The sequence below is a fragment of the Macaca fascicularis genome, chromosome 1 (assembly GCF_037993035.2).
Source record: "Macaca fascicularis isolate 582-1 chromosome 1, T2T-MFA8v1.1".
Classification (NCBI taxonomy): domain Eukaryota; kingdom Metazoa; phylum Chordata; class Mammalia; order Primates; family Cercopithecidae; genus Macaca; species Macaca fascicularis.
The window spans coordinates 7,598,450-7,617,254 of record NC_088375.1 but is presented as its reverse complement, the minus strand read 5'-3'; the positions used below and the strand labels follow the sequence as shown (position 1 = coordinate 7,617,254).

Here is an 18,805-nt window from a genome sequence, read left to right as displayed (position 1 = left end):
AGAGCCTGAGGTGGAAGGATCACTTGAGCCAGGGAGGTCGAGGCTACAGTGAGATGTGAGTGATGCGATTGTACCACTGCACTCCACCCTGGGCAACAGAGGGAGACCCTGTCTCAAAAAAAGAAATAAATAAACGAAGTCCTTCTTGAAAATATCAATTGCCTAAAGTTTTTAGAGAAGAGGTCTTGCTGTCACCCAGAGTGGTGTGCAGTGGTGCAATCATGGCTCACTGCAACTTCGAACTCCTGTGCTCAAGCTATCTTCCCACCTTGGCCACCCGAGAAGCTGGGACTACAGCACATGCTACCACATACGACTAATTTTTAAATTTGTTTTGAAGGTAGAGTCTTTCTATGTTGTCCAGGTTGGTCTTGAACTCCTGACTCAAGTGATTCTCCCACCTCAGACTCCAGAGTAGCTGGGATTACAGGTGCTAGCACCCACTTCACTGACTATTCTCTGAACTGAAATCATTTGTTTAACATGTACTGAATCCCCATGGTCTCCTAGGCACCAAGTGAATGAATGTTCACGCTGATGAAGAACTCACACTCTAATGGAATGATAGATAAACTCAAACAATTCGCAAAGTGACACAATTAGATTTGCCTTTTGGGCCAGGCACGGTGGCTCACGCCTGTAATCCCAGCACTTTGGGAGGCTGAGGCAGGTGGATCACAAGGTCAGGAGTTCGAGACCAGTCTGGCCAATATGGTGAAACTCTGTCTCTATTAAAAATACAAAAATTAAAAAAAAAAAATTAGCTGAATGTGGTGGCACATGCCTGTAATCCCAGCTACGTTGGAGGCTGAGGCAGGAGAATTGCTTGAACCCAGAAGGCAGAGATTGCAGCAAGCCGAGATCACGCCATTGCACTCCAGCCTGGGTGATAGAGGGAGACTCAGTCTCAATAATAAAATAATAATAATAATAATAATAATAATAAAGATTTGCCTGTTAGAGAGATGAAAAGCCGTAGTGTGAAGACTGAGAAGGGGTTGCAATCTTCAAGGGGTTTCCATAATCCCTGGGCACAAAAGGGCCCAAGAATAAAGCTATAGTAATGTGGTTGGAAAGTAGGGTGTAGATTCATGATATTTGTAACAGAATAAATCGATAGATAGGGGATATAGAAAGTTGAGAAAGAGAAAGATGTAAAATAGAACCCTGAAGTTTTAAATTTGTGTAACTAAAAAAGGCCTACCTATTCATGGAAAAGCCACTGGATTAAAAATTAAATTTGTAGCTTGCATAGTCAATCCAATCACACCCCATGTATCCCTTACTAAGTTTAAGCCTACATTGTAGTTGCTTTTCCTCCCCTCAGCATTTGTATTAAACAGATTTATTCCCAGCAAAGCATGCCACTTAATATTTCTACTGTCTTTTAAACTAGTCCCTCGTGATGGAGCCCAGTAGACTCTGATTTTTAAATAGAGGCTGTACATGATTTATCTTTGTTTCTCCACAATCCCCTCAATACATCTACTGAATGTAACTGAATCTAATGGGATTAAACTGGGAGGGGAGGGCTATGAGAAATTTCACTTTAGTTGATTCACTAGATATAAGAGAGAGGGTTTAGTATTATTCTTAATTGTATTTCTTTAGTTATATTTGTCAGACTGCCTTTTGGATGGGTAGATGGGTGGAGTGGAGGCAGTTTGCTAGGTATATTCAAGTTGATATCAAGAAAGCAAATGAACCAGCCAGGTGCAGTGGCTCACATCTGTAATCCCAGCACCTTGGTAGGCTGAGGAGGGACGATGGCTTGAGCCCAGGAGTATAATTGCACCACTGCATTCCAGCCCTGGGCCACAGAGCAAGTCGTCAACTCAAAAAAATCAAAACAAAACAACAACAAGAAAAACCCACAAAACAGCTGTTACAAAAAGCAGTATAGCAGACCTATGACACCGTCTTTCTAAAATCCTCTCAATTTATCAAGATAAAAATAACAGCAAACATCCATTGAGGCACCAAGCTCTATGTTAAGTGTTTTACATGCAGAGATTTGCATAACCCTTCCAACAACTCTATGAGGGGGAAATTACTTTTATTTCAGTTTCACAGATGGTGAAATGGAGGCTTAGAGAGCTTGGATCACACTGTTAATAAGTGGTAGAATCTGGATTTAAATTTGAGTCTGTTTATCCCAAAGTCCATGCTTTTAACTATTATGACTTCTGCCTCCGATATTATATATAAAACATCTGTTAATACTAAGGAACTTAAAACATGGGAAAGGTACAATCTTAGTGTACACATCAGAAGTTCCCCAAATTGTTTTTCATTAGGAATGTGCTGCATGGCACACAATTTCATAAATGCCATAAATACATCAATAAAATGAATGCTGAATCTCTTCACTCTTTGTTGGGCATATAAAGTTTGTTCTTTGTTTACAGGGCATCAAATGTGGGAGGTTTTCATTCCACATATTTAATCAATTATAAATGCTCACTTCTCCCTAACTGCACAAGCTCGCCTCTAACAACATTGTCTTTCCATGATTTCCCTACATTGGCATTTCATGCGGGATTGTTTCATGGTTCATCCGCTGTTCTGTCAGATGTTAATAATTGTTAAGCCAAAGCAAACAGACAAAGGATGTGTGGCCAAACAAGTTTGACAAATCCTGCATCAAACAAGTGTTCAGCCTTTTTTCTTACAGTACATCTCGGGGCTTTTGTTATATTCTTGGTCTGCATTGCGGATCTTCCAGAGCAGCACAGTCCAACATGTGGCCACAAATACCAGGCACGTGTGTACTTTTCAAATTTATACTAACCGTGTTAAAAAAAAAAAAAAAAAAAAAAAAAGGAAGGTGGTGTTATTTTTAATAAGATACTTTAACCTAGGCCGGGCACAGTGGCTCACACCTGTAATCCCAGCACTTTGGAAGGCTTAGGTGGGTGGATCACCTGAGGCCAGGAGTTTGAGACTAGCCTGGTCAACATGGTGAAATCCCACCTCTACTAAAAATATAAAAATTAGCTGGGTGTGTTGGTGGGCACCTGTAATCCCAGCTACTCAGGAGAATCTCTGGAATCCGGGAGGTAAGCCAGGAGAATCTCTGGAATCCGGGAGGTGGAGGGTGCAGTGAGCTGAGATTGCGCCATTGCACTCCAACCTGGGCAACAAGAGTGAAAATCTGTCTCAAAAAAATATACATATATTTTAACCTAATATATCCAAAATATTATCATTTCAATATGTAATCAATATCAGAAAGTTATTCACTGTCATTCTTTTTATATATGCTTTTTGTTCTAATTTGCCAAAATGTAATGCAGGCAACACATCTCAATTTAGGATAGCCACATTCCAAGCACTCAAATGCTACATGTGGCTGGACACTAGGACAGCACAGCCCAAGACAGAGTATTCGGCATTACTCTTCTGTCTTTGACAACAGAACAGTTTTTTTGAGGGAGTATATCCCAGAACTAACGTTCTATAAAAAATTATTTAAGATGTAATACTATACACTTATGTAAAACATAAACATAATTTTGTTAAAAGTTTATGTCACCAACACATGTTATGTTTCTAAAATATATCCTTGGCATATCAGGTCAACTCTGATTACTTCAAAGTTATTTGACAAACTACTTATACATAGATGAATTTCTTTGGTTTAGGGTCTGTCAGATTTTGCAAGAAAGTTAAAATCTTCAAACCCCAAATCAAACTGAAACAAAACAGAGTAAAATAAGACAAGATTGAGATGAAGAGGGGAGATAAGTACAGGCAGGAATAGAACTCCTGCCTTATTTTCCCCATTTTTTTTCAAATTCAACATTCTTTTTATGTACTTTTTTGACATACAAAAAACTGTACGTAATTAATGTATACAGCTTGATGAGCTTGGTCTTTAATTTTTTCACTTTGTGTGACCTCAAGCATTTGACCTTTACTTCCAGAATCTTGGTTACTCCCTTTTTAAGATGAAGGATTTTGAACTAAATCATCTCTGAGGTCTAGTCCAGCTCTGACACCTGTATTCTGATTTGTGCCTTTAAGAACAGTAAATAGGCTATATTTATAGATGAATACATGAGCATTAATAGGGACAAAATCATATTTTCCTGTTGTAACAAGGACATAATTAATAGTTCATAAACTGAAATTCACTCAATTCTCTAGAGTGCTAGCAGGCAAAACAGAAAATTCTGAAAATAATTTGTTTCAGTTTATTGAGAGGTTTCAAAGCTTCTTACTCATTTTCCCCCTAACTATTCCAGTGTTTGATTTCAAAGAGATTTAAAGTCAACAATCTCTATTTGTGACAACTTCAATCGGAATTCCGGAAAACTAGCTAAAAAGAGATATAGAGACATGCAGAATATGAGGAAAGGAGCTTGGCTGAATATTTCCAATCACAGCAAAACCTTAGATTAGAGGCGACGTCTGAAATATGAGATGCTTGCTTCTTTCCCAGGGTGCTAATAATTACAGCAATGCAAGAGTTTGCACAGTGGAATCAGTTGGATGTTTCCTTTTTGAGATGAGAATAATTGGTTTTTATTCATCTGTTTTACTAGCAAATTATACTGAAATAGTTACCAAACAGTTGTCAAATTCCATTTAAGTGAACTTATTTTAACATTGTTATGAATAAAATTCTCTACCATACTGTTCCCAGAAAACAATTAATATTTCAGTTTCATTAAGCGAAATGAGAATTGAAATTTCATTCTGTTTGCCTCTTTCTCCATTTCCTCAGCTGCTGAGAAAAACCCCGGTGTGAAAATGCACTTTAACCACAAGCTGTTGAAATGTAATCCAGAGGAAGGAATGATCACAGTGCTTGGGTAACTATGGGTCAGGTTTTGGACTTCAGAGGTGAAAGCTGGGAGTGGAGAATTGTATCCATAAACTTTGTTCTTTGGCTCTTTTGAAAGAGTTAAAAGATTATTGAAAGGATCATCCAAATAGTTTCTAGATTCAAGGAATTTTAGATTGAAAATAGGCCCTGATCCATCTGAATACCAATGCCAATAATTCTTAATTCTCATACTCGCTCACCTTCCTACTGTACTGTATTCCACACTGGTGACTCTAATGTGCTTCAAACTCTCTTCTCTCTCACAAATACGTGACCCTCCACTGCTGTCCTGTTCTCTTTCCAGGTGCTATTTCTCTGCCTTTCCTCGGATGATTCTATTTCCTCTAAGGTTCCAAGCCTCATATCCCACTCTTGTGATATGCTATGGATCCACATGCATGGCTTCAACAACCACATCTCTAAGATGAATATTTCCAGTCCAAGCCTCTTTCTTCATTCTAAATCCTTATAGAAGCTCTAATCAATTTATGTTAATTTCCCATCACACATCCTTGCTGGAACATCTTGCCATTATCTCAAACACATCTAAAACCTTGATCACCTGCTTCTCCCAGATCACATTCCATTCCTGACTTCCCCAGAACTAATGCCCGAATAATTAGAATCATTCATGATGTGTTCTTCCCCCTGTCCTCTCCCATTAAATCTAGAACACTCCTCAGTATCTCCTACTTTCTACCAGCTTCAGAGTCTGTCTTCCTCCTTCTAGCTGCAGGACAGTACTTCTGGCTGTCATCCCTGCACATGTACTATAATATGTTTCCATCACCTCATCCCTGTTTTTTGCTCCCTTTGGCATTCTGCCTTCACTTCAAACTGCCAAGGAAGTTTTCTTAAATTGCAACTCTTCATACATCATTCCCCTAATAGAAAAGTTCAGTTTCCCTTTTGCCAGAATAATGTTTTCAAATCTTTTATCTTAACATTCAAGATTCTCTTCTTTTCCTCTTCCTTTCTCTCCCTACCTTGTATTCTTTTCTTAAGCTTTTCTTCTAATACCTCTGCTCAAGCCAAATGTATTGTTAGAAAATCCTGGTCACATCCTTGTGGTTGTACATACATTCATTTGTACACTTGGAACACTTGCCCTGTTTTCAAGATTCTCCTTCTTCATGCAAAAATCTCAAATCCTGTCACACTTCTGTGGCCTACCATGTCTTTATTAATCAGTAGGGTGTTGTGCTATTCTCATAAGCAAATGTATGACTGGGACAAGTGTTTTCATCTAAATGTTACATCTATTAACTCAAAGCTCCAAATCAAACATGTAAAAGTGAGCTTTCTAAGTTATCTGTGGAGCCACTGCTTCTCACACCCAGAGGTACATCATCATTTTCACCACTAGACATATTTTTCTTTTGGATGTTTTGTTCTGTTTTTCAGATCTGACAAAGTTCCCAAAGATGTCACTTGTGACCTTATTGTAGGATGTGATGGAGCCTATTCAACTGTCAGATCTCACCTGATGAAGAAACCTCGCTTTGATTACAGTCAGCAGTACATTCCTCATGGGTACATGGAGTTGACTATTCCACCTAAGAACGGAGATGTGAGTCCTTGCCCTTTCTCAACGCCTTCGCACAACCCTTGCACCATGAGTGCAAATGCATATTCTAGTGCAGTCGTTCTCAGCAACATGTCTTGATCCATTTTGAGGCCTATCACAAGAACTTTGTAATTAATAATAAATTGGATGCATAGGTATCTTTTTAATAATACAATTCTCAGTCCTTTCTTTTTTGATATGCTTTCTTGAGTGAAAAAGAAAGGAGAAGGCTGGGCATAGTGGCTCAGGCCTGTAATCCTGGCAATTTGGGAGGCCAAGGTAGGAGGATGGCTTGAACCCAAGAGATCAACACCAGCCTGGGCAGCAGAGGGAGACCCTGTTCTTGGTAAAAAATACAAAAATCAGCCAGGGATGGTGGCACACCCTGTGGTCCCAGCTACTTGTGAGGCTGAGATGGAAGGATTGCTTGAGCCTAGGAGGTCAAGGCTACAGTGAGTTGAGATCATGTCACTGCACTCTATCCTGAGCAACATAGCCCAATCCTGTCTTCACGGAAGGAAGGAAGGAAGGAAGGAAGGAAGGAAGGAAGGAAGGAAGGAGGGAGGGAGGGAGGGAGGAAGGGAGGAAGGGAGGGAGGAAAGGAAGGGAAGGAAGGAAAAGGGAAGGGAAGGGAAGGGGAAGGGGAAGGGGAAGGGGAAGAGGAGGGGGAAGGGGAAGGGGAAGGGGAAGGGAGAAGTTACAACCCTCCTACTGGAAACACATAAAGGATTTGAATAATATCATTTGTCTATGTTCTCTTGGGAGAAAAAAACAGGTTGATGATGAATCCTTCAGTATACTGACAATCCAGGGTTCTTATAACCATGATTAAATCAAATAATAGTTATTAGATAAAATGACTAGAAAATGATTGCAAAGTGATTTCTATTGTGTTTTTCTCATTTCCTGGTTAAACCGTATGTGACCACAGGCAAATAAGTGGTATGTAATTTTTGATGTTGTCATAAGCAAGTAAGTATAGGAACTTGTTAAGGAAAAAAATGCTAACAGAAACAGTAAGGATATTGGCTTATAAGTATGGATATGCAAACAACATTAAATACTTGATTTGCATATAAAGCATACATTTTTAAGATGCTGATTTCATCTATCCTTGGAAATCCAGACAACTGTAAAACAGCTAGTCAATATGGGATAGTGTTGTTAAATACTAAATATCTGCCAGTAAAATCCATATTTTCACATTTCCTTACCTTTCTATTTCATCCTCATGGTCAAAATGCATTCGCTAATTTTTTAGTGCTTTTTGTACTGGTTTTCAGATAGCTTCAGTTCTCATGGCCTAGAATCTGTAACTCTGGATTATAGGATAACAGAATTCTGCTGAAAAATTGTTCCACACTTAAGAAGAACTGTGCTTGCTAGATTTAAGTAAGCCCTTTATTTTCTAGGTATACATAATAAATAGTAATAATTGATGGTTTTAAAAAATGTCTCCACTCTTTTAAGAACACTGTTTAGGCATAGCAATGTGACTCAGACATGGGAACATTTTGCCATGGCCCAAAAGCAATCTTATGAGACTCTCTATTTTTCTTTGTGTCTTTTTTTTTCTTTTGTTCTTAATGTAATGCATGAAATAGGCACTTGCACTCCTCTGATGGTTGGAGTGGGGGCAAGAGATTGGGTAAATGGCTTTCTACCACTAGTATTACTGTTAAAAAGAAGTAATTGTTTTTCATATGTATTCCTGTTGCCTATTCGACTGCACTGTAAGGTCAAGAGTTATGTACGTATTCATTTCTGTGTCTGTGTGTTGGGCTTTCTTTGGGAGTCCGAGGCTAAAAAAGCAAGAAAGGCACAGTCCCTTCAGCTAAGACACAAATAACTATGATACAGTGTAAAAATGTTTGCTGCAAGACTATGCTGTTTTTTCGGTATTCTTACTATGTAAGATATACATGGAAGGTGCTCTCGAAACATCTGTAGAAAAATAATACAAATTTGAAATAATTGGAAAATTGTTTGCATATTTCCATGTATATAATACCCCTGGGAACCTTCAAAAATTTGGGTCACTTGGGTCTTTGGGTCAATTGATCTACCCAAGCAATTAATACTTATTCAGGCTGTTATTGTATTAATAGTAATTACAGAGGACTTACTAAAGAGATAAGACTCTTCTCTATTATTTATGTGATAGGAAACAAACGATAAGAAGCTTGTTTCTAAAATTTTGGTTTGGCTCATGAAATTTAAATGTAAGACTTTTCTGTCCAGTATAGATAAGTTCTGAAATAAGGCAAAAGATAAAGTAAAAAAAATTATATAAATATATACATAATGTGTGTGCATACATTATACATGTGTGCATATACACACATGTACACATCTAGATATGTGTATGTATGTGTGCTTATATAGCAGGTATAATTATACCAGGTGTGATTCAAGATTTGAGAACATAAGATGTTCCCTCTCTCTTTTTCCTTACATATACACACACACACACACACACACACACACGCATGTATTCCGAAATTTTGAATTATACCTGGTGTCAAAAAAACCTATCTAAGGTTGAGTTTATAAAGACAGAATACAAAGTGTTTTCTAAGACAACTTCTATTTTATGTAGCAGTAGATGTGCATATCATCATATATATGGTACTGGTTTTAATTACTGTGGAAACTATTATAAAGCTGAGTCTGTTTTATAGGTTTGCTATATAATTGCACTAATCAATCATATATTCTTTTTTCTGCAGTATGCCATGGAACCTAATTATCTGCATATTTGGCCTAGAAATACCTTTATGATGATTGCACTTCCTAACATGGTAGTATAGAATTTTTTATCAACTGTAATTTTGCATCTGTAATTAATGTTGTTTATTACTTACGTTTGTACTTAGAATGTATATACCTAATTGATCTCTTCATTGTTTAATCTATTTAGTGATTATAGCTTTGAAACTTTGGGATGACTGAGGAAAAATCTGAAGGATTTCCAGTTATTTACTTTGGAAAGGAGATTTAACTTAAATGAATGGGTAACGAGAGTTTATGTGTGGTGGTGCCTGTCATCTCCACTAAAGACAATTTAGGAAGAAATGGCCCTCCCAGAAAAGCCAAAGAGATTAGGTTGTCTGTTAGGAAGCGATTCAGCCTTTAAGGTCTGTAGTACATTGGAATATGCATTATCAAAAGAGAGCATGGGGCTGGGCGCAGCGGCTCACACCTGTGTTCCCAGCAGTTTGGGAGGCCAAAGCGGGAGGATTGCTTGAGCTTGGGAGTTTGAGACTGGTGTGGCCAACATAGCAAGACCTTGCCTCTATCAAAAAAAAAAAAATTGCATGGTCTTTTAAAAATTGCATGGTGAAATGCGCATCCCCAAGTACTCAGGAGACTGAGGTGGGAGCACTGCTTGAGCCCCAAAGGTGGAGGCTGCAGTAAGCCGTGATCATCCCATTGCACTCCAGCCTGGAAAGCAAAGCAAGACCCTGTTTCAAAAAAAAAAAAAAGAGAGAGCATGGCTTTTCTTTCATTAGACCCTAGAGACTTTTTTCCTAGGTAGATATCGCTGTTTCCCAGGTTGGGGTCTTTTTCTTTCTGTTGGTATCTGTCCTGGGGTCCAGGGCCTAGTAATACTATCTTAAAAGGAAGAAAAAGAGATGTCAAATCTAACCAACCTGTTAGTTATTTAAAGAATGTAGGTTGGGCGTGGTGGCTCATGCCTGTAATCCCAGCACTTTGGGAGGCCGAGGTGGGTGGATCACCTGAGGTCAGGAGTTCCAGACCAACCTGCCAACATGGAGAAACACCGTCTCTACTAAAAATACAAAAAATTAGCAGGGTGCGTGCCTGTAATCCCAGTTACTTGGAGGCTGAGTCAGGAGAATCGCCTGAACCCGGAAGGCGGAGCTTGCAGTGAGCTGAGATCACCCCACTGTACTCCAGCCTGGGCGACAGAACAAGACTCTATCTCAAAAAAAAAAAAAAAAAAAAAAAAAAAAGAGTGTAGTATTTGCTGTGTGAAAATGGAGAGTTTACAATATAGAAATTGTCCTAATAATCAAAGAAGCTGGAGAGCACCCCTGGGACTTGGCAGAGCTTTTCTTTGGGAGCAGTGGAACAAAGTGACAGTGCCTTTCCTGTCTGCTTGGACATTCCTTCCAAAAGCTCCCTCGTCACAGCAAGAAGTCCTGTGATTTCGGGATCCACCTACAGTGTCAGCATCACTTGGCCTCTATCCCCTTTCACTCTGTTTCTCTTCTTCTCACAGAGCAAATCATTCACATGTACTCTGTTCATGCCCTTTGATGAGTTTGATAAACTTCTAACCAGTAATGATGTGATAGATTTCTTCCAGAAATACTTTCCGGATGCCATCCCTCTAATTGGAGAGTAAGTTGCAAGATGTGCCTTTTGCTGCACTTGTTTGAATTATTCCAAATTCAAATAAAGGTTATGCACCTGATTTCAGTTTGGGTTAAACATGATGGATCATGCAGTAACCTGGACAGAAACCCATATTAGAGCAAAAGTCTAAGTAGATATTGTGCTGTGAGCAGGAATACTGAAAAACACCCATGCCGTGGCCAGTTCCTCCAGGAAAGATGAGTCACCAATGTCCCGAGGCTTTTGTGCATCTTATGCAGGTTCCTCAGGCTCCTTAGGGCTTGATGTGCCACAGGAACTGGCTGAACTTTTTTCTACTGGTAGATACACAAATCTTTGGCCCAGCAGATACATCTGGCAGCCTCAGGTCTTGGATCCTATACCTACTAGCCACGTAAGCTTTCCCATATTCCACTCATGGTAAAAGGTTGATAAATAGTAGAACCTATCCCAAAGGGTTGTTACAAGGACTAAATGAGATCATGTCTATAAATCATTCAACACAAGGCTTGGTGCATATTAAGTTGTCTATCTAGACACCTCCAATGATGTCTTCATGAAGGCAGCGCAATGCTACAGAGAGTATGCCTTAGTCAGTTCAGTGAGCCATAATAAAACTACCATAGACTCGGTGGCTTATAAATGACAGAAATGTATTGCTCACAGTTCTAACGGCTGAGGAGTGTAAGATCAAGGCACTAGCAGATTCAGTGTGTGGTGACGCCTCACCTCTTGGTTCATAAATGAGTCTTTTTGCTGTGTCTTCACATGCTGGAGGGGACATGGGATCGCTCTGGGGTCCCTTTTATAAAAGCACTAATCCCATTAATAGGGGGCCACTCCCAGGACCTAATCACCACCCAAAGGCCCCATCTCCAAATACCATCATATTGGAGGTTAGGATTCCAACCTATGAATGTTAAGGGAGCATAAACATTCAGTCTATAGCAGAGCAAGATTTTAATACAACTTCTGCCCCTTACTTCCCTGAGTTTCACCTTTAAAATGGGTATCTACCATAGGGCATTTATGAAGATTAAATGAGCTAATTATGTAAAAGGAATAACCCACTGCTGGCCCATACCGGGTCTTTTAAAAATTGCTAGTCACTTTCTTTCCTGAAGACTCATTTAGTCTCTATGGATCCCTCCTTCTCCAACTGTGAAGAGAAATCTCTGCACACCAGAATTAGCCCTTGTGTACTTTCAAACTGGTTTCATGGCTATTTTTTGCCTTTCCAGCCAGATTTAAGATTCTTGAGGCTAGGTACTATTTGTCGACTTAGAGCTTCCTCAACGCTTTTACAGATGCTTTACAAATACTAGGTTTTTTGTTTGTTTTTCATTATAAGGACCATGTTGTACAACAGATCTCTTGAACTTATTCTTCCTGTCCAACTTAAAGTTTGTACCATTTCACCAAATGATTCCCATCCCCCAAATGCTAGTTTTATTACTATTATCCATTTCCAAATACATAAAGATTCACATTAATTTCAATTTTGGTTTATTGTCTTCTAATCAAATGCACAGCAGCATTTGCTCAATTTTTTTATGGAAACCTAAAATACACTGCTGTATTTGAAAATCTCATGGCCCATGTGCATGATAATAAAGTTTTAATAACATATGATACAGAAATATTTAAATTATTCAAATGCAGCCAAACTCTTATTTTTAATGTGATGAACGTTGTTGCAGACCAAGAAGGTAATTAGAATAATGGAATTTTAGGACTGGAAGACTCCATTTTTTCCCTTTTCTGTTTTCTTGTTGGCATTCTTGTGTATTTTTCAACAAAACTTCGTGATAGTTAATTTAGTAAATCTGAAAGAATTTAGCAGGATTTAATACCTGATTTGATGTCTTTACATTTGGATTATTTTCCTTTGAAGGAAACTCCTGGTGCAAGATTTCTTCCTGTTGCCTGCCCAGCCCATGATATCTGTAAAGTGCTCTTCTTTTCACTTTCAATCTCACTGTGTGCTGCTGGGGGATGCAGCTCATGCTATAGTGCCGTTTTTTGGGCAAGGAATGAATGCGGTAAGTTCTTTTTCCCTAGGTAAGTCCCTGAAATATTTCTGGGTCAGTCTCAGCTAACAAGTCTTAAATAAAAAACATGTCTAAGACTATCCCCACATAATCCCTGAAAGCACAGTCAATTCAGCAATCATACCAGCTGTGTAGCTAGATTGATCACCAACTCTAATCAGAATTTGGATTACTCAATCCAGTAATCCATAGTAGAAAAAAGCAGAAAGCATAATGCACTCATCCATTGGTATCACCAAGGGATCAGCTCCAGGACCCCGGGGATACAAAAATCCATAGATGCTCAGGTCCCTGGTGTAAAATGGTAGAGTTTTTGCATATAATCTACAGAGAATCTCCCGTATGCATTTTTACTTCTAATGTTTTTAATTTTTAATTATTATGGATATATACTAGTTTTATATATTTATGTGATACATGCAATATTTTGATTCAGGCGTACAATGTATATGACCATATCAGGGGAATTGGGGTATCTGTCACCTCAAGCATTTGTCATTTATTTGTATTAGAAACACCCCAATTCCTCTCTTTTAGTTATTTTGAAATATACAATAAATTATTGTTAACCACATTCATCCTATTATGATGCCAAATACTAGATCTTATTCATTCTATCTAACTATTTTTGTATCCATTAACTATCTCCACTTTATACTTCCACCCTACTACCATTCCCAGTCTCTGGGGAGCATCATTCTATCTCCATTAGTTTAGTTGTTTTTAGCTCCCTCATATGAGTAAAAAATAATGTGATAATTTTCTTTATGTGCCTGGTTTATTTCACTAACATCTTCCGGTTCCATCCATGTTGTTGCAAGTGATGGTATTTCATTCTTTTTTTTATAGCTGAATAATATACCCTTGTGAATACGTACTACATTTTCTTTATCCATTCATTCATTGATGGACACTTAGGTTGATTCCATATCTTTGCTATTGTGAATAGTGCTGCAATAAACATGGGAGTGCAGATATCTCTTTATCTTACTGATGCTCTTTCTTTTTGGATATTTACCCAGCAGTGGGATTGCTGCCATATATGGTAGTTTTATCTTTAGTTTGTTGAGGAACCTCCATGCTGTTCTCCATAGTGGTTGTACTAATTTATATTCCCACCAAATGAGAGTTCTCGTTTGTCCACATTTTCACCAGCATTTGTTGTCACTTGTCTTTCAGATCAAAACCATTATAACAGAAGTGAGATAATATTTCATTGTAGATTTGATTTGCATTTCACTGATAATTAGTGAAGTTTAGCAATTTTTCATATACCCACTGGCCATTTATATGTCTTCTTTTGAGAAATGCCTACTCAAATATTATGCCCATTTTAAAATTGGATTATTCATTATTTTCTGACTGAGTTATTTGAGCTTCTTATATATTCTGATTATTAATCCCTTGTCGGATGGGTAGTTTGCAAATATTTTACTTTGTTCTGTGGGTTGTCTCTTTACTTTGTTGATTGTTTCTTTTGCTTTGCAGAAATATTTTTTAGCTTGATATGATCCCATTCGTCCTATTTATTTCTGATTTCTCTATTCTGTTCCAAAGGTCTATGTGTCTGTTTTATTCTTTGGCTGCCTGTGTTTTTGAGATCTTACTTAGAAAATCTTTGCCCAGACCACTGTCTCGGACTGTTTCTTCAATGTTTTCCTCTATTAGTTTCACAGTTTCCAGTCTTAGATTTGTCTTTAATCCACTTTCATTTTATTTTTGTATATGGTGAAAGATAGGGGTCTAGTTTCATTCTTCTGCATGTGGTTATCTAGTTTTCTCAGCACCATTTATTGAAGAGACTGACTTTTCCCCAATGTATGTTCTTGGCACCTTTGCTAAAATTGAATGTGGATATATTACTGGGTTCTCTATTCTGTTCCACTGGTCAATGTGTCTGTCTTTATGCCAATACCATGATGTTTTGGTTACTTTAGTATTGTAGCATAATTTGAAATCAGGTAATGTGATGCCTCTAGTTTTGTTCTTTTTGCTCAGGATGGCTTTGGCTATTCTGTGTCTTTTGTGATTTCATATAAATTTTAGGATTATACTTTCTATTTCTGTGAAGAATGACATTGCTATTTTTATAGGTATTGCATTAAGTCTGTAGATTGCCTTGGGTAATATGGACATTTTAACAATATTGATCCTTCCAATCCATGAGCATGGAATATCTTTCCATTTTTTTGTGTCCTCTTCAATTTCTTTCATCAATGTTTTATAGTTTTCATTGTAGAGATCTTTCACTTCCCTGGTTAATTCCTGGGTATCTTATTTGTAACTATTGTAAATGGGATTACCTTGTTGGTTTCTTTTTCAGATTGTTTGCTCTTGGCATATAGAATTGCTATTTATTTTTGTATGTTGATTTTGTATCCTGTAACTTTACTAAATTTGTTTATCAGTTCTAATAGTGTTTTTGGTGGAGTCTTTAGGTTTTTCTAAACATAAGGTCATATTTTCTGCAAACTAGGATAATTTGACTTCTTCTTTTCCAATTTGGATGTTCCTTATTTCTTTCTCTTGTCTAAATGCTCTGGCTAGGACTTTCAGTACTACGTTGCATAAAAATGGTGAAAATGGTCATCCTTGTCTTGTTCCATATTTTAGAGGAAAGGAAAGATTTTCTGTTTTTCCTCATTTCGTATGATACTAGCTGTGGGGTTGTCATATACAGCTTTTATCATGTTGAGATATATTCCTTCTATACCCAGTTTTTTGAGAATTTTTATCCTGAAGGGATGTTGAATTCTACAGAATGCATTTTCAGCATCAATTGAAATGATCATATGGTTTTTGTCTTTTGCACTGTTTTGATTTTGCACTGATGTTCTTCAGACATGTTGGTTGGTAGTTTTCTTTCTTTGTTATGTCCTTTCCAGGTTTTGGTATCGGGGTGATACTGACTTCATAGAATGAGTTAGGGAGAATTCCCTCTGTCTCAATCTTTTGGAATAGTTTCAGTAGGATTGGTGCCAACTCTTTGAATATCTGGTAAAATGCAACTGGGAGTCCTTCTGGGCTTTTATTTTTTGTTGACAATTGTTTTGATTACTGATTCAATCTCACTGCTAGTTATTGGTCCTTTCAGGGTTTCTATTTCTTCCTTATTTAATCTAGAAGTTTTGTACATGTCCAGAAATTTAGCCTTTTTCTCTAGGTTTTCTAGTATGTGTGCAAAAAGGTGTTCCTAGTAGTCTCAAAAGATCTTTTGTGGTGTCCGTTGTAACATCTCCAGTTTCATTTCTAATTGAGCTTGTTCGAATCTTCTCTTATACCTTCTTGGTTAAACTAGCTAATGTTCTATTGATTTTGAGTCTTTTTTCAAATAGTCAACTTTTTGTCTTGTTGATCTTTTGTATTTTTTTTGTTTCAAATTCATTTGGTTCTCCTCTGATCTTTGTTATTTCTTTTCTTCTGCTGACTTTGGGTTTAGTTTGTTCTTGTTTTTCTAGTTCCTTGAGGTGTGACATAATGATGTCAATTTGTGATTTTTTGAACGTTTTTATGTAGGCATTTAATGCTATAAACTTTCCTCTTAGCATTGTTTTTGCTGTAACCCAGAGGTTTTGGTATGTTGTGTCACTATTATCATTCATTTCGAAGGATTTTTAAATTTCCATCTTGATTTCATTGTTAACCTCAAAATCATTCAGGAGAAGATTGTTTAATTTCCATGTATTTGTATAGTTTAGAGATTTCCTTGTGGAATTAATCTTGAGTTTAATTTTCCACTGTGGGCTGAGAAGATAACTGGATATGATTTTGATTTTTAAAAATTTACTGATACTTGTTTAATGACCTATCATATGGTTTATCTTGAAGAATGTTCCATGTGCTGATGAGAAGAATGTACATTCTGCAGTTCTTGGATAGAATGTTCTGTAAATATTTGTTAGATCTATATTTTCTAGAGTGTGGTTTAATCCATTGACAGCACTAGACAGATCATTGAGACTTCTGTCTCAATATAGTTTTAAAGTCCCCACTATTACTGTGTTAATTTCTATCTAATTTCTTAGATTGGGTAGTAATTGTTTTATAAATTTAGGAGCTCCAGTGTTAGGTGTATATAAATTCAGGATTGTAATATCTACTTGTGGGATCAATCCTTTTATCATTATGTAATGGCCTTCTTTGTCTTTTTTTTTTAACTGTTGTTTTAAAGTCTATTTTATCTGATATAATAGCTACTCCTCCTTGCTTTCAGTTTCTATTTGCATGGAATATCTTTTTACACCCCTCTACCTTGAGTTTGTATGAATCCTTATGTGTTAGGTGAGTCTCTTGAAGACAGCAGACACTTGGTTTCTTATGTTTTTTTTTTTTTTTTTTTTTTTTTTTTTTTTTTGAGACGGAGTCTCGCTTTGTCGCCCAGGCTGGAGTGCAGTGGCCGGATCTCAGCTCACTGCAAGCTCCGCCTCCCGGGTTTATGCCATTCTCCTGCCTCAGCCTCCCGAGTAGCTGGGACTACAGGCGCCCACCACCTCGCCCGGCTAGTTTTTTGTATTTTTAGTAGAGACGGGGTTTCACCATATTAGCCAGGATGGTCTCGATCTCCTGACCTCGTGATCCGCCCGTCTCGGCCTCCCAAAGTGCTGGGATTACAGGCTTGAGCCACCGCGCCCGGCCTGGTTTCTTATGTTTTTATCCATTCTTACAATCTGTATTTTTTAAGAGGAGCATTTAGAGCATTTATGTTCAGCATTAGTATTGAGATGTGAGGTGCTGTTTCAGTCATCATGTTAATTGTTACCTAGATACTTTGTTTTCTTCATTGTGTTATGTTTTATAGACTCTGTGAGTTTTATACTTTCAAGAGTTTCTATACTGGTGCATATCAACCTTTTGTTTCAAGATTTAGAGCTCCTTTTAGCATTTCTTGTATGGCTCATTAGGTAGTAAAAGACTCCTTCAGCATTTGTCTGAAAATGACTTTATCTCTCCTTCGTTTATGAAACTAAGTTTTGCTGGATATAAAATTCTTGGGTGACAGTTATTCTGTTTAAGGAGGCTGAAGGCAGGACCCCAATCCTTGCTGACTCGTAAGATTTCTGCTGAGAAGTCTGCTGTTAGTTTTCCTTTAAAAGTTACCTGTTGCTTTTGCCTCACTGCTCTTAGAATTATTTCCTTCATGTTGACTTTAGATAACTTGATAACTATACGCCTTGGGAATGTTCTTTTTGTAATGAGTCTCCCAGGACTTCTTTGAGCTTCTTGGATTTGCATATCTCAATCTGTAGCAGGGTCAGAAAAGTATTTCCTCAAATTAGTTTCCAAACTTTTTACTTTCTCTTCTCCCTCAAGAATATCAATTATTCTCAGATTTGGCCATTTTACATAATCCCATATTTCTTTGAGGCTTTGTTCATTTCTTTTGATTATATTTTCTTTATTTTTGTTTGATTGGGTTAATCCAAAAGCCTTGTCTTTGGGCTCTGAAATTCTTTCTTCTACTTTGTCTAGTCTATTGTTAAAATGCTCCACTGCCTTTTGTAATTCTTTAAGTGTGTCTTCCATTTCTAGAAGTTCTGATTGGTTTTTCTGTAAAATACCTATCTCTTTAGAAAATTTTTCATTCATATTTTGAATGTTTTAAATTTCTTCATGTTGTGTTTGACCTTTCTCTGGCATCTTCTTGAGTAACTTAATAATGTTTTGACATCTTTATCTGGTATTTCAAAGATTTCATCTTGGTGTGGATCTATTGCTGGACAGCCAGTGTGACCTTCTGGGGTTGTTATAGAACCCTGTTTTGTCATATTACTGGAATTATTTTTCTGGTTCCATCTAATTTGGGTAGACTATTTCTTCTAATTATTTTTAAATTTATTTTTGATTCAACTGTGTTTTTCTTTAATTTCCTTTTTACCCTTTAAGGATGTGATTTTAATGGTTATAGTTTATTGTAGCCTAATTCAGCTCTTGCTGTTTCAGGGTTGAAGAGTCTGTGTGAGTTCCTTGGTTATGGAGAGTCTTTGTTTGATGACT

The 18,805-nt window shown here is 37.4% G+C and overlaps 1 protein-coding gene across 2 annotated transcripts in view; it reads left to right on the top strand.

Moving 5' to 3' along the window:
• The window catches only part of KMO (kynurenine 3-monooxygenase), a 57,993-nt gene that overhangs the window by 23,561 nt on the left and 15,627 nt on the right, over nucleotides 1–18,805 (top strand). For both annotated transcript variants that reach the window (XM_074036921.1, XM_045391147.2), the window contains 5 exons: nucleotides 4,730–4,817; nucleotides 6,236–6,401; nucleotides 9,128–9,199; nucleotides 10,645–10,766; nucleotides 12,655–12,802. In XM_074036921.1, the coding sequence (XP_073893022.1) occupies nucleotides 4,730–4,817; nucleotides 6,236–6,401; nucleotides 9,128–9,199; nucleotides 10,645–10,766; nucleotides 12,655–12,802 (596 nt within the window). The remainder of the gene's footprint in view (nucleotides 1–4,729; nucleotides 4,818–6,235; nucleotides 6,402–9,127; nucleotides 9,200–10,644; nucleotides 10,767–12,654; nucleotides 12,803–18,805) is intronic.